This window comes from Procambarus clarkii, chromosome 10 (genome assembly GCF_040958095.1).
Source record: "Procambarus clarkii isolate CNS0578487 chromosome 10, FALCON_Pclarkii_2.0, whole genome shotgun sequence".
NCBI lineage: Eukaryota > Metazoa > Arthropoda > Malacostraca > Decapoda > Cambaridae > Procambarus > Procambarus clarkii.
Window position 1 is genome coordinate 51846958 of NC_091159.1, and position 24623 is coordinate 51871580.

The 24623-nt window shown below is 40.0% G+C and overlaps 1 protein-coding gene across 1 annotated transcript; it reads right to left on the bottom strand.

Annotated features, from left to right (window-relative positions):
* Positions 1-1402: 1402 nt before the first annotated feature.
* Positions 1403-24534, bottom strand: LOC123775166 (haloacid dehalogenase-like hydrolase domain-containing protein 2). The gene is made up of 5 exons (XM_045770112.2): positions 24080-24534; positions 21038-21331; positions 19966-20081; positions 13676-13776; positions 1403-2718 (listed from the first exon to the last, which is right to left on the bottom strand). Exons 1-5 carry the CDS (start codon positions 24172-24174, stop codon positions 2536-2538), a joined length of 789 nt encoding a protein of 262 aa, XP_045626068.2. The 5' UTR covers positions 24175-24534; the 3' UTR covers positions 1403-2535.
* Between the last annotated feature and the right edge of the window lie 89 nt (positions 24535-24623).

Here is a 24623-nt window from a genome sequence, read left to right on the forward strand (position 1 = left end):
TACCTACACTACGCATTATTTGGGCCGAAAACGTAACAGGTACAATGCATGGCCTTCAGAAAAATAATCATTATTCCCATTATATGTTAAATTTTCATCACAATAGATAGCCTATTTGACCTTGCAAAACTTTATTGCCAAGGAGTTATATACACTAACAAATTTTCACCCATCTACTGCATCACATTCCAACACCTGATAGCCAATGAAAAGTTAACACTAACTTTGCCACAAGAGAATTTGATATCAAATACAACCAAGAATTAATAATCTCATTTACTTCTTGTGCTGAACATCCATAAAGGCTCAGGTCACACCTGATTAACATGGTAAAATTAAAAAAAAAAAAAAACAGACAGGAAGTCTGTGAATATACTTTAGGCTTGTATTAAGGTTTCTCCCCCCCCCCCCAAGATCAAACTACTGACCCCCACCAGTATACAACCCCACAACAGCTTGCTATCTCCTGTGTACTGTACCTATTTATTGCTATGTGAATAGTGGCATTAGGTAAAAGAAAACATGCCGACCGATTCCTGTCCCACTAAAGGAATCGAGCCCAGGAACCATGATTGGAAGTCAAGAAGGAAGTCATCTATAATACTACCTTTACAAAAGTATGGCTCTTGTGCATATTATACCAAATCCCAAAAATAACCAGGGAATAAAATGTTTTCCTACAGTACATCATTACTCTAACTCATTGCCTATGCAACATCATGAAGAGGTCTTATGGTGAATGATAAAATATAATTATTTAATTTTTTGGAGTACGGTAGAATGATTTGTCAAATAATCAAGAGTGCACTCACCACTCACAGAAGCATATTGAATTACTTGATAAATCTGGAGCAATCAACACTGGGAATACATCTTCAAATGATTAGTGTTGATGACTAACTCTTATCAAGTTTTTATCATGACAAAACCAAGTTTCTTTATATACAAATTTCTTATTAATTGATTGAAGTAAAGCATGGAGTGTTAAGTCATTTGACTATTACTCACTTGATGAGGAAAGTACGTACAGTGAATGTTGTAAAGACATCAGTTTGTGAAGACAGATGTTGGTAGGTGTATCATGTCTTGTTTTGTTCAGGCTCCCAGGTAATAATAATAATTTTGTATTTCTAAAATACAGAGGTATATGTTACAGAGGATTGATTAACAGGTGCAAAAATTAATATTTTACAATATTTCGGGCATAACAAAATTATTTAGTCAATATATTTTTAAATACTGTATGAGAAGTAAACTAACAAATAGAAATTATTGAAGAAGTTTAGCAAATAACATAAAATATAGTAGAGTCTGTAGCTGTAACAACAATAAATACAGTACAGTAAAAATCAAAATACAGATATAGCAAACAAATTAACATATCGAGGATGAGAAAATACGATTTAAATTTGTTACATTATGTTTATTAGGTATTTATTAGTCTTTTTTTTTAAATGGTCAGGAGAAATACACCATTAAATTGTATTTGAGAGATCATTCCATAATTTAGGCAGCCCGTCCTCCTAAGGTTTCCCAACGTCAAGAAAATGTCATATTAAAATGCTCTGTCGTAACCTAATAGAGGACCCAAAACTAGAAAATGGGAAAGGATGTCAATTTTGAGAGCCACTAACATTTTCTAATACAACGATTTTGACCTTAGGTAAAGTATGCATCAAAATGTGATGCTCTATTAGGAGGACGGGTTGATTTAGGATCCTTTATTTGCATGACATTTAAAGTTTGGTCAAGTCACACTCTTGAAATATTAAATAAATATTTGTTTCTCACATGGTGTCCATTTGAAGTCAGTATTAGCATTGCACTTACCGGTAATTGTCTTAGATATATAAGTACACTTGAGTGTATGTACAGTAGTGCCTTAATATTTACCATGTACAAAAGTTTCAATGAGCATCAATCAAATTCAAATGTTTACAGAGGATTCGCTACTGTATGTAATCTGACAGCAAGTTTCTCCTATGCCATGAATCAATCCACCCCCTTAGAGGTGTGTAAAAATTTGGCTTCAGGAAAGATGATTGTACAGAGCCTTTTACAGATCACTAGCCTATTCTCACAATTTGACAAGTGTCCAATTTATGTGCTTTTACAATATGTAAGTGAATGAACCTAAACCAACTTATCTAAGGTCAATACCCTTTTTAGCATGCCCATATATTCCACTAAATAATATTCAATTTGTAAGCTTGTATTCCTAGTGTACATTATGTACAGTCCATACATATGGTCCTAATTTCATAGAATATAGAATAATAATTTAATTATTTTAGATGGTAAATCAAAAATAATACAATTAGTAATATTGAGCTCCCATAATTTTTATTCAGCCACAGTTTGATCATATGAAGAGGAAATATTAAAATCTCGTGAACATTATTCTAACCTCAAGTCTTGTATGTTTTAAAAGTTATTATACATAAAGAAGTTGTGCTTATGGCTGTAAGGAAACCTATAGTTTGCTTTCCATTGGTTTAAAGTCTAAGTTCATTCAAATATATAGAATCTAGGATATTATTCCTCTGAATTCATAAGCCACCTGCTGATTATGTAATCCACAGCTTGGGCAAAATTTTCAGCAATATATGATGGCTTTGGGTCTACAGTAGACTCGTCACCTGGCCTATACTTACCAGTCTTCACCAAAATTCCAAGAAGGCCAGCATTCATTGCGCCACATACGTCATCTTGAGCATCCTGTAAAGGACAAGAAAAACATAGATATAATAATTTTTACTCTTGGTACAAGCTACAATAGTAGAACAGAAAACAAGAGATGCTTTTTTCATCCATAGGGTTATGAAACCATAGCACTGGCCCATCCACCAAAGCCGTCAATGTTAGATTGCTACAGTTCAAAATCCAGCTGGATAAAATCATGAAGAAAATAGAGGTACCTTAGACAAGCTGCTGGCTTCCTGCTCCCACCAAGACCACTAGAGAGATGGTAGCCCTCAGGTAATTCAGGTAAATTGCTATCTACATATATGAAAGTATTTAAAATAAGAAAAGCAAAAATGAAAATGAATTTTTGATTGCTTGAGTTTTGTATAATAACAACTGTAAGCTTGTTATAGCTTGGAAGAGGTAAGAAAAATACAAAGACTGAGACAGATTAGGTAAGCCATTATGTACGTACAATATAACTTACAAAGCAGTTAGTGAGTGCAAAACTGGCCAGGAATTAACACAAAAATTTATTTTACAATATATAGTACATGAATATCTATACAGTACAGTATTTTCCTTATGTTTATGCTCTCATGGGTGATCCAGAACAATTAGCATAGCTCCCAGAAATATGCTTTTCTTTGGTTCTCTATGCACTGCACTCTTGCTTCTAGGCCAATTTCAATTGGTCTTCAAGGATACAGTCTGGGACAAGTCACCATTCTGCCAAAGTGTAATAAGAGTCTTTCAAACATCCCTGCTGGATTCATACTTGGGCAAGAAAGTACAGTGGAGAAGACTATCCAGACTAAAATGGCCTCCAGAAGGTTAACTTTATTTCTTCGAAACCCTTTCAAGCATTACTCAGCATCAAATAAACCATCCAAGAGCACTCTGCTAACTGTTAGCCAGCTTGGCTGACCTATACCCCACACTCATTTTGGGTGGATATAAATAGAAGCTCTCTCGTATGGATCAATAGACCTTCTGCAGTTACCTTCATTTTTATGTTCTTGTTCGTCCCTAGATGTCAGCACCTACATGTCAACGTAGTAACTAGGATCTGCCCATCTCAAGTGCCATGACTTTCCTCCCCAGTACATCAGACTTGAGACTACCATTATTCAGTTACCCGACTTGTATTTACCTTAAAATCCACAGTTTTGTTCGACATTTGGCTCATGTTATTAGCAGACACTTTACATATTGAATGGATACACAGTCATTGCATATCTCTGGATTCGTTAACCAACTAGTGATATATAGGTTGTCTTTTCTGTTCTGCTTCAACTAGTGCCTCAGCAGTGAGTTTTATACATGACCTTTGCAGGACTTCTGGACTTTCTCAGAACAAAGCATTAGTGTTCAATATGCATCTACTGGGTTTCATTCATGGCAACATCACCTTTCTGTGCTTATGCAATTGTTCTGCTTACCCCAGGTCCTGCTTCAAAAGTGCTGTTCTAGCTATATTTTTTATGTTTACCTTTTAATGTGGCAGGCCTATTCTTGTCCTAAAGTTAACTTATTTTCTTGGTATACCTTAACCTAGTCTTGCAATCATATCTTTACTTTGTTCTGCAGTTTTGGATAGAGGTCACAAACTGTAGAACTGCTCCCTGGGACCTCAGATTCTTTGGGATGTGCCCCAGTTTTTCCAAACGACTTGACTTGCTGATGCTCTAGGTTCATGCATAAGGTCTGACTATTACTGGAGGCATTTTGTGGAGGTATGCCCTACCTCTGCAGAAACACACCTCTGGTATTTTCACTAGGTGCACTGGGTGTGTTTCCCTAGTTCCTCAGGTGCAGATCCCAGATCTTCTGACGTTCTTACCATTCTACAGGATGACTTCCAGGATCCTATTTTTTTTTCCAGCCACAGAATTGTGCCCTGGATCTCTGGTTTCCTGGATATGTGACCCTGCTTTGCAGATGCATTCCAGGAGATGTGTTTGGTATAGGAATCTCTTGATGTGCTCCTTGTTTCATCTTTCCAAAACACTGAATTACTCCTCAGATTGTTTACACCTTAGCCTGTTGGATTATCAAAAGCCAGAGACTCTTATAGTGCCTTACAAGCATTGAAGCAGGCAAGTAATTATCAAAAAGAAGGCCTCAAGGCAGGAAGACTATGTAGCACTGTATGTCGATGGATATTCAAAAGGTGCTAAATATCACTCAGGATGCCAATACGAGAACCAAAGAACATAAGGCAAGTGACGTCAAATATAGCAGATTCACCAAGGATTCTATTGAGAGACAAGTGACCCCAAGGGACATTAGGAAAGCAAGATATAAGATTGTCCTGAAAATCGAGACATTCTACAGGGAGGTGCACTGACTAAGAGGGACAATGCAGTTTGGACAATATGGAGCATGGTAGTGTTACATTAAGTGCCAGTGAACTTAAGTGTGTATTGCTGAATACAGTAACTTGCCTGAGCCATTTCCCACTGTCCATAACAGTGGTAGGAAGAAGGCTAAGGAAAAGGGTTGTTTTTAAGAGTGTGTAGCTTGTTACCTGTAATTCCAGACCTTTGACTTTGCCAACAGTTGTGGGTTGCAAAATGAATAACTGGGTAGAAATTCAAATAAGAAATTAATTTGAGGAAAAATAGAACATTATTAGAAAAGTGTGAATGGCCTTAATAGTAGTGTCCAAATTGAAATTGAAATAAGTTTATTGATGTAAAACACACACAAAGGGATGAGGTATCTCAAGCTATTCTCACCCCGTTCAGTACATCGTGTTTAAATGACAAGGATTAAATGACTCCAGACCCATGAGGACACTGTGAAATTCAACCACAATGACAAAGGAATGTTGATACCAATAAAGCAGCTGATGAAGAGCATACAAAATGGCATAAAGTTCCATTGTGATGATGATGATGGTCTCCAGGGGCAGGCACCACATATAAGTTAGGTCAGGAAAAAAAACAGAGTAGCCAATACCGTTGGCAGACTTAAACTCACCTGTGAACAATGCAATGGAGTGAGAGTGAAGAAAATTGTTCCAGGAAAACCCAGAAAAGAAGAAGACAGCAGCAGACGAACAAACAATCACCAAGGCCAAAAGAGCAGAAACCCCAGCGCCAGAGAAGAGCATGGAGCTCTGTAACCCGACCCCCAGAGGCCAATGCCAACAGGAAAAGAGCCATAGAGAAACAATCCTGAACTGAAGGGGCCACAACAAACTGAGAAGACAGAAACGAGAGCACTTCGTCTAAAGACCAGGATGACTATGGCAGAGCACTGCCATTTTTGGCCGGAGGAAAAAAACACCTGAAACAGCTCACACCACAGTGCAGAAGAAACATCAAAACCAAAAGCAAACCAGAGCGGCTCCACCAGAAACGCATGAGACAAGGCGACAGTATGTGTCAAGCCGACAGTCCCAAACCCCCTACGAGAGAAGGACAGGACCACGACAACAAACAGTGCAGGATACCTACGAAGAAACAAAAGGAAAAGAAAAGGAAGGACCGCCAGCAAAACCCCATACCGCCGCCGAGACGAAGCACACAGGTGGGACATCGTCAACGAAGCCACCTGATCACCAAACAGATGGTGAGAGACTCAAGTCAAAAGTACCAGACTGGAAGACTCCAGGAGAAGACCGAACCAGCCCCTTAACAGATCAGATCAATGATTAGAAAAGAGGCGGAGCCGAGGAAAAATCCCTGGGTTTGGACAACGAACAAGCAGCGCCCAAAACCAAGGCTGGCAAGAAGGAATGGAACGTCCTCCAGGGAACCAGGAATCCAGCAAGGAACAAGGAAAAGGCTGTAGCCAGGGTCATAACCCGAGTAACCCTGTCCCAACGAAAAGGAGCTGTTGGGGCAGGAGTGGGTGAATGGAACCTACAGCCACCAGCAAACATTACAACACAGAAGCTGATAGTGACATACAAGAAGATGAAAGAACCCTGTTCTATAACCAAGCAGTGGGGCTGTTCAGTCGCAGGGAACCGAATATGCGTACAGTGCAACCTAGCACCAACACTAGTATAACCAATAAGCAAATACTAAGAGACACAACGATGTGTAGTATAGAGGAAGGAAATATGCAATGCAAAGACCTGAAAAGTAAAACCCAAGCACCGGTAGCTAGGGACAAGAGAGTATAATCAAGATGATGAACGAAAAAGACCGAGGAAGCAAGTGGTAACAGAATGTACACGATCAAGCAAGCATACACACACACACTCTAATGTACATATAGGAGTGCAGCCAGACACTGAACGACGGTCAGGGAAAGTGTGTCCAGAAAGCAATGACTGAGGCAACGAATGAATGTCCAGATATAATTGATAGAAGCACATAGTAAGGTCACATTAAGATAGTGCAAAGTGGCCATTCAACACACTACAAATAACACCCAACACTCATCCAAAAACCGAGAACCAGCGCTTGGCTGACAGTATCACCAGACTGTATACTCTCACCTGTAGAGTATAGACACTATCGGGTCACGACACAGCTGAGATGTGTAATAATCCGGGAGCATTGCTAGTGAATTATGTTCGGAGTTGCGTGAACAGGAGGAAAAGATGAGACGTAGCGTAAGGCGGAGGTAGGTGCCACTCCAAGCCACCCCAAACCCATAAGCAGAGAAGATAACTAGGTGGTTCCCCCATATATAAAATCCAGAACTACCCCAGTACCTAAGGGGCTATGACTAGAGAGAAGATAAGCGAGAGTGGCGTATAACCCGTGAGAAGGACACGGAATTCCAACACATGTTAACACCGCCCAGAAACAAAACAATTCCCCACGGTGCATGCGCGCGAGTACCAAGCTGCACCACCCGTCTTTCAGGGAGGGGTGCCTACAAAGGGTAATGAACGATTAATAGGAATGTCGAGACAGGCTGGAGAAAAGACGTAATTAAAAAATAAGTAGAGATCGGAGCGAAAAACGATAAGGAGTACAAAAGAAGGCCAACGAGTCCTAGAAACGGACTGGAGGTAAGCCTCACTGGCAGACGACAGATGTTCCAATAATATGGGAAGTATCGAATATCTTCCCGAACCTTCGAGACCCCTGAGCACAAAAGCATGGAAGCACACATGGGCCCAGTGGCTTCCGTGACCAATGGTCATGCAGGATCCCAATACGAAGAGAACATAATTGCGACATGATGTAAAAGAATACATGTCCTAGAATAAAAGGAAGAGAAAGCAGTAAAAGCACCCACAGGAAGGACGGATCCTATGAACTCGAAGGGACACAGAACCGAACCTGGGGAAGGGCCGACACCCAAACCAACTCATACTCAAGAGGGAGAGAAAGAAAAACCCAACTCCACGTAACTGTAAGCCCCGCCCAGAGGGTTGGAAAATCCAGGAGGGGTCCAACAGGGTCCAAGGCCCCCAAGTCAGCTCCTACCCTAGGTCCCAGGAACCTCCACATCAGGCCCCGGGGATGCCAGTCGTCCTCCAAAGTCCCCAGCCTCACAAGAAAAGGCCAGGGCAGCCGAAAGAGTAGAAAGAGAGCGGGTCCACTGGTCAGACCCCGGAGCTACGGCAGGAGGAACAGTCTCGAATGCCACCATCGGCATCATAGAAGGGGCAACCCCCAAAACTGCTCGAGTCTCAGAAACCTCTAAACCCTGCCCCGACCCCGAAGCCATCAGACACTTAGGAGCCGGAAGCGGGGTGGGGGGTGGGACAGAATGAACCACAGTAGGGGAAGAATGAGGGGGGCACAGACTGTACCAAGGCAGCCTGCAACCAACACCCCCCAAGTCCGGATCCCTGTAAACCAAACGGGGCAGTCTCAGGGGCATCTGGGGAAGCAACCAACCTAGCACGTTGCAACAACCTTAACCTATCCTGCAACGCACGAGCCACCTGCACCCAAATAATGTCATCAGGAGAATGGGTTGAGTCACAAACAAGCAACAAAGCTCGCAGGACTCTGGGGACAAAAGTGTCACCGACCCAACAGGCAGCACAATGGAGGCAAAAACAATGAGCATCGCCCTGAGACAAGGGGACAGAGCAACCCTCAAACTTGCACAAATCGAGAGAGGACTCAGGGTACCCCGAGTATCGGGTCGATCGGACCCTAGTACCCCCGCAGGGTTTCCCAGGGCCCCTAGACTGAGTCTGCTAAGGGTTATTCCAGGCAGGGTACTGCTAACCGACACCCAAGCTACCAAACAACACTGCTAAAGCTGAACTCCCGGGACAGTGTCCGCTCACGAGGGCGAAGCAGAGGGTACCACCAATCAAGAAGCAAACCCTAATATAACAGGCAGGTAGTAGACACCAAGGCAGACCCTCCCCCACCACCAGGCAAAAAACAAAAATAAAAGAAATACCTCGCAAGAGGACAATGTACCCAGAAGGAACAGAGCTAGCCGCTGTTATAGGTGATAAACTTGCTGCCCAGTACCCCTTGCCCCTAACCAGTGCAAAAATTACCACTTACCCCAAGGTAAACAAGGGCGAAAGCCCCCGCAAAACACTTGAGGCAGGTCAATTGCCAAGCAGCACAAGACCAACAGAGGTTGACCCAAGGTGACTTGTGGAAGAGAACCCCAAGCCCCTAGGGTGGTACTTACAGGGCACTTAGGGAAGGGAACCCTAAGCGCATGCAACCCGAGCACCTAAGAATATTACTCCCAGCTCGCATGCCACCATAAGAGCAGTACTGAACCAAGGCACAGCACAACAAGAATCTGGAGCCACTCGACCAGTTGTGCCTCACACCAGCTGAAGAACTGGGGTGTGGATCGCTGGCGCGGGGGTCTCGGGGCTCCCACTTTCCCCTCCCGGGGAGGGGGGGAGCTGCACTGACATGTGGTGCAGCTCGTCTGAAGTCATGCTTGTTTGCTCGTTTTCATTTGGGGAGTTCTGTCCACTCGTTTGTCTACCTTTTGTCTTTTTTAACCAGAATAGGGTTTGTTTTGGGTCGCTTACCTTTCTGGGTGCCTGTCCTGGTCGATGGCAGATATAGAATGCTCCAAAATCACATGTGCAATTCTATAGGCTCCTCGTGCCTCTCCTGAGGGGAGACCAGGTTCTGGCTCGTGGTTCCCCAGTAGGCCTAGAACTCCACCCACATTGACTGGTGTCAAAGTTAGGGATAATCATATCAGCCTGGATAGCTCCGGGTAGCCCCCCCCCTCCCCCCAGAAAATATCATATAATATCCATGATTACTGGACTTGTATGCCTGCCTTCTGGCACCAAATGTATGAAAGAACATACATAACTCTCCTCACATCAATAATAAACCATACAAGCTCTTTATACATATTAACAAAAGCATGCAGCAACATATCACGTAACTGAAGTACAGTATTGAATATTACTAATGCACTGCTACCTGAATGATTCACTTCATGAGCAATAATTCTAATTAATACTACAACAGACTGAAACCATGAATCTGGCAGGAGTAATTTATTTAAGACTACATAGTTATGATCTAGTGAAATCACTGAGTCATAACAGGCCTTAAGGTTATACAGTATTTAATATCCTCACGGACAGTCTTTATATTTCCTCTCTCCAGTCGCAACATGGTACGGGAGAATGACTCTGCAAATACTGGCATTTGATTATACCTGTACATTTTTGGAGACCCGAACTGGGATCTCACCGGCAATCAACTGCCTCTTTAAGAGCTGTAATGATGCATGCACCAGCCAGGGTGGCTTAAAAGTACAGTATCATAGGAAAGTCAATAAGGTTCCTATGTGTAAATCATCAGGGAGGGTAAGTTCACCATATCAGACATCAAAACACTTAATCCATGCAATGGAGCCAAACAGATTATGGAACACAGACATGTATGAAGGAATCACAAGTGTTTGAATGTGATTATTGTGCTGTGATCCCCCATTAAGGAGGGGCAGATAAAATGTGCAATTATCACAACTAAAGATGAAGCCACTCCAGGTGATGAGGAAGTCACCACTGGAGACTTAATGCTCAACCCTGCCAAGGAAGTGGGACTGCATCTTACACTCTCTCACAGTGGTATAAAGACCTCTTACTCTCTCTCTCACCCCAGCCTGGACACCTAGTCAATCAACCTTCATGGGTGAGCCCTCACGGGCAACCCCAACTTTGGTCCAGGGAGTCGTACATGAGCCTCCTCACTACAATGGGAAGACCTTTGAGGTAAGTACAAACATTGAACATGACATGCAATGAAAATTCCCAATGACAAATTTATAAATATATTATGTCACTGAAATTGTAGAGGAGTGTATTTCCAGTAATATTTCCTTCCAGGTTTGATATTGCATAATTTTCTTCAAACATACAACAATATGATTTAAAAATATTTTGTAACTTTAATGCTCATCATGAAGCTTTGTGACTTATTGTGCTAGTTAATAATGCATTTCTTCAGTAAAAGAAATAAATTACATCCAATTTCTTTTTGTTGAATTTTGTGTTTAGTAATTTAATAAAGAGCATAGGCCTACCTATTGAACACTGCAACAATATTTTACCAACTACTAGATGTTAGAATATTAAATTGTAAATTTTGTTATGCCAGATAATAATAATTAAAACTTAAAAATGCTGTAATGTCTAGCTTATATTTTTATTCATTTTAATGTTAATTTTAATTTTTTCAATTGCCTTTATGTGTGGGAGAGAATTTTTGTTAGTGCGATGTAGAGCAGCTTTCCCGCACATTTGTGTAGCCTCTCTCTGCCACAAAGAAGAGCTGCTTCTGGTCGAAGAAGGTGGTGGTGTATATTTACTGCATGGTGAGGAATCAACCTCACTATTGCACGCTGTTTAACTCAGAGTAAACATTACTGAGCAAGTAATAAATATAATATTTTGTGTGTTTCTCCTCTCGTGTGTCTTAAAATACATGTAATGCAAGAGTTAGATGGTTTTTCTAAATACCTCAATTCAAAATAGTTATGAGTAATTCATTTCAATTCCTTCTTGTATTTGTTTAAGGGTCATTTATCTTTAAAGCATTCCCTCCTATAAATTACATATTCAATGCACGTTACCTTTCCTTTACATTGCTAATTAAATATTTCAAATGGTAAATACTAGCTAATACAAAGAAGCAATGAAGCTAGGTGGGGATTTACAAGTGCAAGTGACCTCTTCCCCTTCTTTTAGGTATGCAAATGAGCCACCAAATAAGAAACCTGCTGTGGGACAACTGCAAATCCAAGACTAAGGTAAAGTCAGTTAAATCCAAAACTAGTGCAAGTGTGCACATGGAGAAAGCAAAAGATTTCCAAAGGAAATCTAACATTAGCGTTCGTATACTGACATATTGCCAATGAACTTTCTAAATCAACACAGTACAGTATAGTATTATGCATTTGAAAATTTGCATAGGAGTATATTAAACAAAAATTTATACCAAATTTAGTGCAGAAGAGACAAACTTATACTGGCAACAATTGTAAATATACATGTACACTCACGTCATTGAAAGTCATGTTACTTCTGGGAACAAAGAAAAATAAAAAAAGGCATAGCGTGCTGTGCTGTGCCAATGCAGCTAGCACATACAAATACAAATTACTAGTTCAAGTATTGGTAAAACCTTAATACAATGGCTTTACAAAGGACCAAGTCTGTGTCTGTCATTTATAATAATCAAAGGAATGCACAGTATATCTTAGAGATTAGAATAAAGCTCATTTTTAACCCCTAGATGAAGGATTATTTCAGAAGTGCTGACCTGCCAGACAATAGCAAAGTGGTGTTATTTTTTGGCAATAGATCATCACATCTACACAAGGACTAGCGAATCAGTGACAATATCTTTGTTATGTACTTGCCCCTAAATATTGCTTTGTTGACGAAACCAATAGATACATGTAAAGTGTGTAATAACTGCAGAAATGTGTCCCTACTGTAAAAAAACATGAGTAATAGTGGTATAGATGTTTATAGTTATTTGCGGGGAATTCCAAGTGTTTTCGAACATGTTAACTATTTTAACATTCTTCAAAAAGTGACTCACAAGTCAACTACAGCCATGTACCCATTTGCTGCTAGGTGAACACACGAAGGGGCCAGAGAGAGACTTTCCGATGACAAAACAAAGAGAGTATCTCTGAAGAGGATGAGAGGAACAAATATTTTCAAGGAAAGCATGGAAGAGGTTAACAAACCAAATTTCTTTTAAAGTGTTAATGGAGTCCACAACTGACTTTTGTACTCGTAAAATTATAATTTTATTACAATTACCATATACACATGCATATTCAGCATTAAAAGGCTAGTGTTACCAAAATAAATATTAAAATAAATTCGCTAAATAACTAAGTTATGCTTGAAATGCTGGACATAAAATACATTAATAAAATACATAGAAGCTTTATATAAAATACAATTTGTGTACCAGCTGAATAACCACCTTAACATGTTACTTTAAATATCTTATAAATTATCATTATTAATACACTAAGTGTTTTTCAAGGCTACTAAATAACCTTACATTGAAGGATTTAGTCTTCCCGTTTGAAATAACCCGAGGACTTAAGCATCTTAAGACCACCACCTCACTCAACACCATCATACTCATCTAGACATCATTCCAAGATCGCAGGTAAAGCAAAATCTCACTTGAATGCTTTCAGTTCCAAAGTTGTCAGACCAAGTTGGTTCTCTGATCATGCACATAACAGTGTATTGATATCACAAATCATGCACATAAAATTATAATACTGACATCTCAGGTCTAATCACATAACAGCAACTTAATATCTCACACCATACAGCTAACAGTATAGAGCACTAACATATCTGATAAAGCACATAACAGCATATCATATTAACATCCCTGATCATGAACTTGTCAAAACACTAACACCTGTAATAATCAAGATGAGAGTAGACATTAATATTAGATGAGGAATCATCCTTACAGACAAAATGTCATCTACTATTAAAATCTACTCTGCTCTCTGTGTCCTTACACTGTTATCAGCACTTTGTGCACTTTGATCATGCAAATAAAAGCATACTAACATCTCCGATCATGACAGCTTCTGAAGCACTGCACCCCAGCTCCTCCAAAGCTGAATGAAAGAAAGCCGCTTCAGGTTTACCAACGGCTTCCGACTTACAACCTGTCGAGAAAAACCAAGCATTGAATAAAATGAAATGCCTCTTCCTGTTCAGGTAAAGCTGTATTGTTGAGATTGCTCCATGATAATGGGGTCCAGCCTGTCCTCTTAAACAAAGGCCAAAGTCCATTCCATACAACTGCCAAATCCTCTGTTTATGAATGAAAAATAGTTTACACATGACTCACAACTGATGACATTCAAACATTCCTCAAACAGTGCTTTGCTTACAATGTCTGTTCTAAACCTCAACTCTGTAAATACTTCACCTTCATACTACAAATACAAGTAAATGCCAACAGAACCTAAACACCTAACCTAACCAGTGCCTAAATATGAACAGTAGGCTAATATATAACAATATTAATTTATATTTGAGAAAATTCCTATTTTAAATGAACAGGATGTTAAAATTTATGAATGCATCTTTGGGTCGACTGCTGGATGGATTGAACATGGTATGAAGACGAGTTGAATGGGGCCACATCAGTCATGGAAGTTCTGTTTGACCTATTCAGAACCAAAGCCAGTATCTGGTGTCCCTTCAGAGATGCACAGGGAGCGAGTGATAATTTGCCTCCTCCAACTGGAAAAGCTTCCATAAAGTCAGCAATGCTTTATATCCAACTGGAGGATTCACAGAAAATATAGCCTCAAAACCACCGAACAACTCACATGCAACAAGGAAATCATTCAAACACTTTGAAACTCATTAGTACTGTACGGATTGCCACCACCAGTTGGCCCAACCACCTGCCCTCAGCCAGCCCACCATCTCAGTTCTGGAGTAGATGAACAACTCGCCAACAAACCATCGAACCTGGAAGGGGAGGGAGGGAATCAGGGGCCACTGGGGATCTGCCAGTGTTTTTTTTACATTCGACACTGGGTTTTTGAGCAAGATCCCACAGTGAAACTAACTATTCATAGAGGAAAAAACAGAACTTACCAGGGAGAGAAAAAAGTTAACAAGCACTAGGATGAAGAAGAGAATGAAGACTTACCAAGAGAGAGAGCCAACACACAAGACTTACTAGGAACCAGAACATTAACTGAATATCAGTCTACCAGAATCCTGTTAAAATACAAAAAACCCAAGCCTGAATATCAGCCCAAGATATGTTGGAGAAGACCGCAGCTACAGCCACGTATTTGCAAACATCATGGGCCCAAGGGTTGACCATAAACTGACTAGACTTAATAATGATATTGCAGATGACTTGGGAAATGTAAGCCTTGGAACACAAGACCAAGGAAACAAGGCCAACCAACTAGGCCCACACGTAGTAGCGAAGAGCAGACACTGGGCACACCAAAATGATGCACCCCTGGCCAAACCAACCAAGTATCAGTCACCAAAGACCCCTCTGTAAGCCTGCCAACTCATTCTTCACCAGAAAAGTTTAAGGGGTGCAAATGAATAAACCGCTCACCTCTCCAACCCTCGGCTGGAAGCGCAAGGCAACAAAAGACATAGCCTTGAGAAAGATATTGTAAACTGCCCAAAACTCTATGCGTGTTAGTAGCTTTGCAAAAAAATACAAGAAAACTGATATTATGTACTGTCACAACTCATTGTACCTTCTTGTATATAAATAAGTAAATAAATAAATAAATAAATAAATAAATAAATAAAAAATTCAAATTCAAATGTTTATTTAGGTAAAATACATACATACAAGGGGTGATACAAAAATTGATGAATTTATAGATAGAGCTAGTACATACAATGCCTAAAGCCACTATTACGCAAAGCGTTTCGGGCAGGAAAAACACTAAAGACTAAAACTTAATACTAATTGAGATTAAAGTTTAATATGTGTTGAGAAAATATAAATATAAAAAAGGGGCAACATGGCAGAAAAAAGCAAAAATACAATTCGGTCAACAAACAGCATTGTTTAAAAATAACAGACATGGGTTGACATTAAAGGGGTAAGGTAGGTTACAGGGAGTTAATTAGGTAGTGCTTAGTTTTTATCTTAAACTGGTTGAGAGAGGTACAGTCTTTAACATGATTGGGAAGGTCATTCCACATTCTGGGTCCCTTGATTTGTAGAAATTTCTAGTTTGATTAAGTTGAACTCTTGGAATATCATAAAGGTATTTGTTTCTGGTGTGGTGGACATGGGTTCTGTTACAACCTTCAATGAAGCTTTTAAGGTCAGGATTGGCATTACAGTTCAGCATTTTATATATATATATATATATAGTACACATGAGAGGATGTGCAGTGACTTAATATCTAACATATTCAGAGATTTGAGTAGGGGTACTGAGTGATGTCTGGGGCCAGAGTTGGATATTGTCCTAATAGCAGCTTTGTGTTGAGTAATTAGAGGACGTAAATGATTTTGGGTAGTAGAACCCCAAACACAAATACCATAGTTGAGATAAGGATAGATGAGGGAGATAAATAAATAAATAAATAAATAAATAAGCAGAATGGGAAGTGTAAACTTAAAACAGGAAAGTGGTCATGTGGAAGGTTGGACAGGAAATGAAGCTGTTCAATCCCAAAAGATTGAGGATGTACCATAGGTTCACTGTATCTTGCTTAGGGACTGGGAACAACTAGGACACCCACTGAAGGGTGTCACTTGACCATGCCCAAGTCTAAATAACCTACAATGACCCAACACAATGCTGGGAAGGACTCCTGACCTGTAAGACCTGATGACAAGAACAGGGACGGGACTGACCAACTCCACCGCAGGCTGAGAAAAATTACCCAAAAAGCCCCAATTCATGGTACAAGGACCTGGCAAAACAACCCAGACACCCTCCCACAATGGCATCAAAGAGACAAACCCAGAAAGGATTTGTATGAACCTGCAAGAAGAACCACTCTTTAGCAATGCATAGCTGTGATGTCAGACATTAGAAGATCTCGCAGAAGGAAGTGCAACCGTTCGGAAATCAGACTCACCCCCAAGACCTACCTTGACTAACAGTAGGCAAGGTCCCCACCCGACCAGGACCACCTCCAAGTGCAGGCAGAACCCTGAGATTGATGTTTGATGAGGCAGCAAGAGAATGGCTCCACTGACAAACCTACGCAACGACATCCTCTGGAAAGAGAAGTGAAAAGGTGGGCCATGAACAAAAAAAAGAGTTAAGACCAAGCCTATTTTAACAAACAGGGCAAGATGGTCTGTTGACATGTGAGGTGGGCCAAGAAGAATGCCACCACTGCATTCAAAAGAAGAGGACCATACATCTTCAGCAAGGCCACCAGGGATGGAGTTGCAAGCCTTAAGAATTCCAAACCCAGAGCAGAACCAAAAAATGCCACATCCACACAGAGCCCATCTATGAGGACTCAAACATGTAAGACAGCTGCTAAGTGGGAACATGCCCCTGTCATCCTATGTAATAAAGGCCCTCCCTGAACAGCACAGGCAGTTGCACATGGAGCTGCCACCTGAATAAGTCCTTGGAGAACACCTGAGCAAATAGGCAGTTCTCAAGCAGGGCAAAAGAAACGCCACCCAAAAACACCTGAAAGACGGAACTCACCTATCGAACAAGTGTGGGCCTGATAGAACCCCATGCCAAGCCCCAAGGAAAAAGAGAAGCTTGTCAGCCAGATAGAATGAACTCAAAACCTCACATCACACCCATTAAGCTGAGACAGACCCATACTCAATAAAAGAACCAAGGTCACTCAAAGAAAAGAGGACCAAGGTCTGCAGAAGGTACCAAAACAAACCAATGCAAACCTCCAAAAGCACTATGCAGGAAGATGGAAATCTCTGGAAATAGAACGACTCCAAGACACCGAATGGGACCTAGAATCGAACCCAAGGGAGAGCAGCCAAGCAATCATACTCGTGCATAAAGAATAAGAAAAATTATCCCCCTGAAGCAAAAGACCCTCCACAGAGGTGACCAAGATCCACAAAGGGTTGAAGGGTTCCATGGGTTCTCTTCAGGCTTCCTCTCAGCTCTGGAAGCCTGCCATAAAGACTCTAGGGCAGAGCCATAGTCCTTGCCTAACACCTGGGACAATGGCATCCTCCCAAACAGAAGGTTCAGAGCAGGAGTGGTGGGGAAAAATTACGAAGTTAAATGCCTCAAGACACCAGCGGGACCAGAAGACTCAGCTGCCTACATCATCAAAGTGTATGGGACCATTATCAAGTCATTTACATGACTTGATAATGGTCCCATATGGGCCAAAACATTGTCGTTTCTCCATTTTGTTTTGTGTAGTTTGGCCATCAGTACAAGTTCAATACGTTCCACTCTAGAGTGTGCAATGTACATCACCCACTGGGGACAACTCTGTGCAAACTTTTATCAGGGAGGGAAGCTTATAAAGCTAATGTGAAGCTTTAGGCACATGCTTAAATTGATAATAGGGGTCACAATTTCCAAATTTACAGATTTCCAACATGATCCCCTTTATTTTGAGGAGGAACTGGCTCCTCTGAAGGTCTCTACTACGAAAGAAGGGGGCTTTCCTCAAGTATTCATTTCTGTGCTTCAACCAGAGCATTTTGCTTCCTTTCATTTCCCTTTGGTTGTGGATTTCAGAGGATATGGGCTTTATACACAGGTGCAGGCTGGAGACGGAATGACAGCAGAAAGTTATGTCAATTCTTTTGTTTGGGGGGGGGGGCACACTTTTTGCAAGAGTGAGCCACTCCAGGGGACTTCAGCTACTCCTGTCTATTGATGAGGTTAATGTGCCCCCTCCCCGCTCCTAAGTGGTATGTGATCAATATTTCTTCTTTTTACAAGCTGAGCCTGAAGTGCAAAAGTTTCAGACATCTTGCCTAAGGCTAGGTTGGATCCGAAACATTCTTCTTTCCGAGTAACAAGGATTACGCATCGCAACTACCAGCCAGGGATTTTCAGAACCTGATATTGCAGGCAAGAGCCAGGAGGTTGAGGACTCTTAATTGTTTCATAGGCCAGCTCATTGTTCTTAAGCAGAAATATCTTTAAATCTTGATACAGGCCAAGGATTATCCAACCCAAGAATTATTCTCTGGCAGGTAAGAGAAATTCCACTACCGTACCAGCAAAGATGTGACTTCCAGTCTGGTCACTTCCAAAGAAATCCCAAATGTGAATAGAAATAGGGAACAGAAGGGTTCAACATTCGGAATTACCTTAACCAAGAACTTCGGTGTCTTGCCTGCATTCAGCTGGTCTGGCTCATCTCTTGCTCACTCTCATGGCGATATCAAATGTTTTGCCAACCTGCAGCTGACCGAGAGCAGGAGCTCTATAAGACCAGTGGTTATACATCAGAGTACATATGCTTATGACCAAACTTCTGCCAAAAAACATTAGTTGAAAATAGGTGGCATCGGGCATGTGAATAAGGTTGCTGGTTGGCTGGACCCCTAGATGACCCGAGCTACTGTACCACATCTTGAGGTTATCTTGAGATGATTTCGGGGCTTTTTAGTGTCCCCGCGGCCCGGTCTTCGACCGGGCCTCCACCCCCAGGAAGCAGCCCGTGACAGCTGACTAACACCCAGGTACCTATTTTACTGCTAGGTAACAGGGGCATAGGGTGAAAGAAACTCTGCCCATTGTTTCTCGCCAGCACCTGGGATCGAACCCAGGACCACAGGATCACAAGTCCAGCATGCTGTCCGCTCGGCACGCTGGACTTTAAAATCCTTAGCCTTCATCATTTAAACAATTTCAGCAGAGTGTTATACAATTTATCCCAGAGCCCTGTTAGCTACAAAACCCCACACACACAAAAAAAAAGGAATACAGGTTAAATAATACAGTGTATTAAAAGGCTCCCTGCAGACACACATTTAAGATGTTAAATAAATTGCAAAACTGGCACAAAGTTGTTCTACCCACAAAGAATAAAAACTAATGAAATAGATTTTCACTGGAGATGAAGAAGAGGGAACAATGCATTTCACAATGTACCTGGGAGAGAACACATCAAGAATAATAAGGGTTACCCTTCATAAAGCATTGGCTTCCTATCTCTCCCACTTACAGTAGAAAACATCAAAATTTTAAGCAACATTATGTATTTTCTTCCATATGCCTCTACAACCTTAAATGTTGAATCATAACATACAGATGCAGACAATGAGTCACAGTAACATGACTGAAGATATGATGGCCATACCACACATCAAAAAATAACATTGTCGTTTCTCCATTTTTTGATGTGTGGTTTGGTCATCATAGCATACAGAGTCTTACCAGATGAATATTCAAGAGCAGCTACAAATGCTCCTGGTCCAAGAGCCAATCCATCGCTGCGTTTGTAATACCGAGCTCTGTGAATAGCAATAAGTGGAGCCCCTTCAAGCAGAATTCTGAAATTGATGAGCTCTTAAGAAACCTTTACTGTGCACAAATTTAAATTTTATCAGAAAACTTACATAGGTAAATCTAGATAGATTTGATTGTACAGTATTTACAAGTATTTATAAATTAAAGAAACTTAAGATACTCGGTACTGTGATTGTGAATTAACAAATAAAGAAAATTAAGAATTATGAAATATTCTTTCAATACAGAACACACAGCAATAAAATATAGTGACAATAACAATAATACTGTACTATATTATAAGATAAAACTTATAAAAATACAACTTTTATGTGTAGTACATATTTTATATTAAATGCTTTACGGTAATAATTGCTCACAAGCTTTGTCTGAAGTCAACTGATAGAGAAATTAACAAAATAATATTTCTACTAAAATTAAATAAATAGGGATACTGTACATTGTGCAGGTTATCTCGCAAGCCATATATAATGTAGCAAATCCTCTCAGGAACTACCAACACACACCACCCAATGCAAAGTTATCCAGTACCACCTTATCACTACATACAAATTATCCAGAAGAATATACAAGATGGACAAGAACAAGCATCTTTGATTTCAGAGAAAATAGGACAAGAGAACATCAGATAAAGCAGGAGATTCAAATTAGTCAAAGAAATGTAAGGAAGTACAGTACTCGTTCTTTTTATGGATGGTCAACACAGTGTAAAATGTGAAGGTCTTGAATGCCAGCTCCATCGATAATTTCAAAGAGCCAATATGACAGAGAATTTAAATGTCAGAAGACTTAATAAAAGCACCAGATATAAAAAGCTAAAAGGCAGGGTAGAGAGTGCAAAACCTCACTCCCTATAGACACTGGAAGGCAAATGCAGCTACAACACTTCCCTCCCACGAACTTTCAACTACTATTTGTAAATTTTAACTTTTGTAATCATCCTCAAAGTAAGCTAGTACTGAATTGTATATACATTCACCTGAAGGCTGTTGTCATGTGTTCGTAATCAAACTGATCAGGGGCTAAGCCTACAAGTACAGCATTTTGATTCTCAGGGCTGATGTCATGAAATTCCTCCTTAGCTGCATCAGCAATCAGCATGTATGGTCGTAAACGTCTTTTGTCTATTAACTGCTTGGCAGCTGTTAGAGATGTGAAGATTTCATCTCTATCAATACTGAAACCGATGCGGGTGAGACGTTCATGAAGGATACGTTTTGATTCCTTTGTGGTGTTTGTAACAAACTTAATCTTGACATTTGTTGCCCTTAATCTGAAAAATTGAATTTGCATAAAAAATTATTAAGTTTAGGTTAATTTTCATTATGAACATTACACATTACATATATGTGTGTAACATGATATAACTACAAATAACTGTACAATAACATAGGCTATAGTACAGGGAATTTTTTTTTATTTTATTTTTTTACAAATTATTCAGAACACAGAATGTTCTTTTGGAGAGAAGTAAGAAGTGCAGCAGGGAGACAGGTGGATGGGTAAATGAGAAAATTAAAAGACAAACTTGGGAGAATGTTAATAGATGAAGATTAGAAGCAACTGGAGAGAATACTTTGAAACTGAAAAAGGTGCTATTGTGAAGAAGATTGGATTATTAGTGTGATAAAAGAGTATATGACAGCAATCAGAATCTGTTGTTATTCAGAGGCACTGTTACTTCTGTACAATGCTGAAGAAGCTGAAATGTGGGAAAGTTGCAGTTGTTGAGGTATGTACAGAAATTATGAAACTGTTATGGAGAAAAAGGTATGGAATGGATGTGGCACCGTGTCAGAAGGCACAGAATGGTGGCCCCTTGCCAAAAGGCAAAGAATGGTGGCACTGTGCCAATAGTGATGCTTTGCCATAAGGCACGAAATGGTGGTACTGTGCCAGAAAAGACAATGGTAGCACCGTGCCAGAAGGAATGGAACGGTGGCACCATTCCAGAGAATTAGAAAATGAGCTAAATTGTTACTACCGTATAAAAATTAGGGGAAATAATCAGAGGTGTAGTGCAGTGGTCTACATCCACTTACAACCAAGGGTCCTCGAAAAGATATTTAGGCAAGTCTTCTTTCCCCTTATGCTTCTATTCCCTTAGTAGTAAATAGGTAACTTGAAGTTAGACAACTGTTGAGGGGTTGTATTCTGAAGAAGGTTTGTAGTTCTCCAAGGGTAACCTCAGTAAGCTTACACAGGCGTCCTGTCCTACAACAATGGGAAACCAAGAGTTTGGCTGGATAGTGGTAGGAAAAATACAAGAAGTTACTGAAAAATTGATTATTGATGAAGAGTTTTTTTGTCATTTTTAACCTGCCCTCAGGAAGGAAATTCCCTAAAGGAAATGGACTAAGAATGACTACATAATTAGTGCTATTATCTACTCTCTACCCATGGTTAGGTTAGGTTAAGGTTACTTTAGGTTAAGGTTAGGTTAGGTTTTGTTACATTAATATGATGTATTATTGATGGTAATGTGAAATATGGAATGAAAAAAATATTTGAATATGCCCATGACTTCCGTTTACTGAAAACCAAATAAAATGTTTTCAGCATACACTTTTTTTTATTTTAAACCAACAAATTATATTGCAACAAAGTTATAACTTGAGAACAATCTCTGTTTACAAAAAAGGTTCATTTGCCATTTTAAATGTGGACTATTACTGGAACCAAAATATGCTTTTTGACCATCACTAATATCTGTTGTGATTTAATTAAAAAAAAAATTTATCCAGGTGGTTTGAGGGTGGGCGAGGCCTCTCATGGAAATGGATTTGGTCCGAGGTTGGGCTCGTAATCTTATATGGCTTCGAAGAGGCAATTTTATGGACCTCTTTAAGGCATTGCACTACAGTATTTGCAAATACGTTTATGGGGCACAATACATTAGATACAAAATTGACCCAAAAATATTTTTATAACCTCTATATTCATACAGCAGAAGATATGTCATCCCAATTTATACTATAGACAGTGAGTGCAGCACCTTGTGGTCCTGTATCCAGAATATCCACTACTATTAGGATAGGTAAGGGTTTATTATGTAGAAGACTTAAGATGATCCTTAAAAAAAATTCTGTGCATTTTCCAGACCTGTCTGCTTTCCAATATGACTTAAAAACCTTTGCATTGTCAGGTGAAAGTATAGTTTGACTAACAGGTAGGCTAGCTATTATTCTTTTATGTTCAATGACAAACTCCTTTTCTACAATTAGCATGTTAATAATTGGCCATGACCAAGATTGACAATTTTTTTGGCATTGTTTCGGAGTCTTGCCTGCAGACTTGCCGAATGCCAAATAACCAGTGGTAGCCAAGAAGTCCCTCAGAGGACTTCATATCCAAATCCTTTTATATCTAAATCATAATATAATGGATTTGGTCTGACAGCACAGTAAAAAATAAAATTGACAAATGAGAGCTTCCTGCTAAGTTGGCAGTATGTTATCATTTGTCACTAGCCAGATAAGCATACTTAAAAACATTATAATTGTATTATTTGCCTTGTGTTGTTTCCTTGTGTGTGTAATCACAAACTAATGGCATCTTATTTGTATTGTTTCTCTATCACCTTCTCATGAATTAATCCTGTGTAACTTTGCTGACACTACTATCGGCATTACCGTAATAAATTATAACAAGGTTTAATAATACCACTGAACACAGTCCGTGTAATAATGCTCACCACAGAAATATACATGAAACAAGATCAGTGGCAAAATTATTTAACCTATTTGTTGAATGCATAGTGGTAATAGATTGTTACAGGTAATAGACCACAATAAACAATTGTTACAGTGTAATAGACAATAATGAATTATTATAACCAAACCACACACCACAGGATGAAGAGACGACGACGTTTCGGTTCATCCTTGACCGTTATCAAGTCGATTGTCCAGGATGGACCAAAACATCGTCACCTCATCTTCTGATGTGTGATTTGGTCATCATATTTTCAGCCACGTTATTGTAACTCATCATCTGCATAATGAATTAATGTCCCCACTACCTTTTAAGGGCATCTATTGACCCGGGTATAACTGCGTCCTCCACATGCAGCGTGCCGCTCAGATCAATTAAAACAGCACCGACTCTCCTTGCCATTACTGACAACAGGTTGTGAATAATGAACAGTGCTCCGTCAGGAATAAAGGAAGTAATTATCAAAAGATGGTACCAAGCCAGGAAGACTATGCAGCTCTATCCGCCAGTAGAGGTGGGGAGGGGTGGGAATCTCCTCAGCTAGACTGGCGCCTCAATTTTCTTCAACTTTCAAGTCAACTCTCCATAAAAATCAATTCAACTCTCCATAACAGTCAGCTCAACTCTCTACAACACGCTACAAGGTTGTTTATGTCTATCAGCTGATTGTCTCGACACAGACACTTTTGTTTACATCGATCAGCTGACGATATAAATAGCTTTATATGTATGTCCGCTTTATGAACTCTCAACAGTTTTCGCCATCAAAACGATAACATTGAATCAATTTAACCATCCTCCATTTGCTGAGAGCGGCAAGAATTAGTTTTATGTGAAGACAATTTAATTCA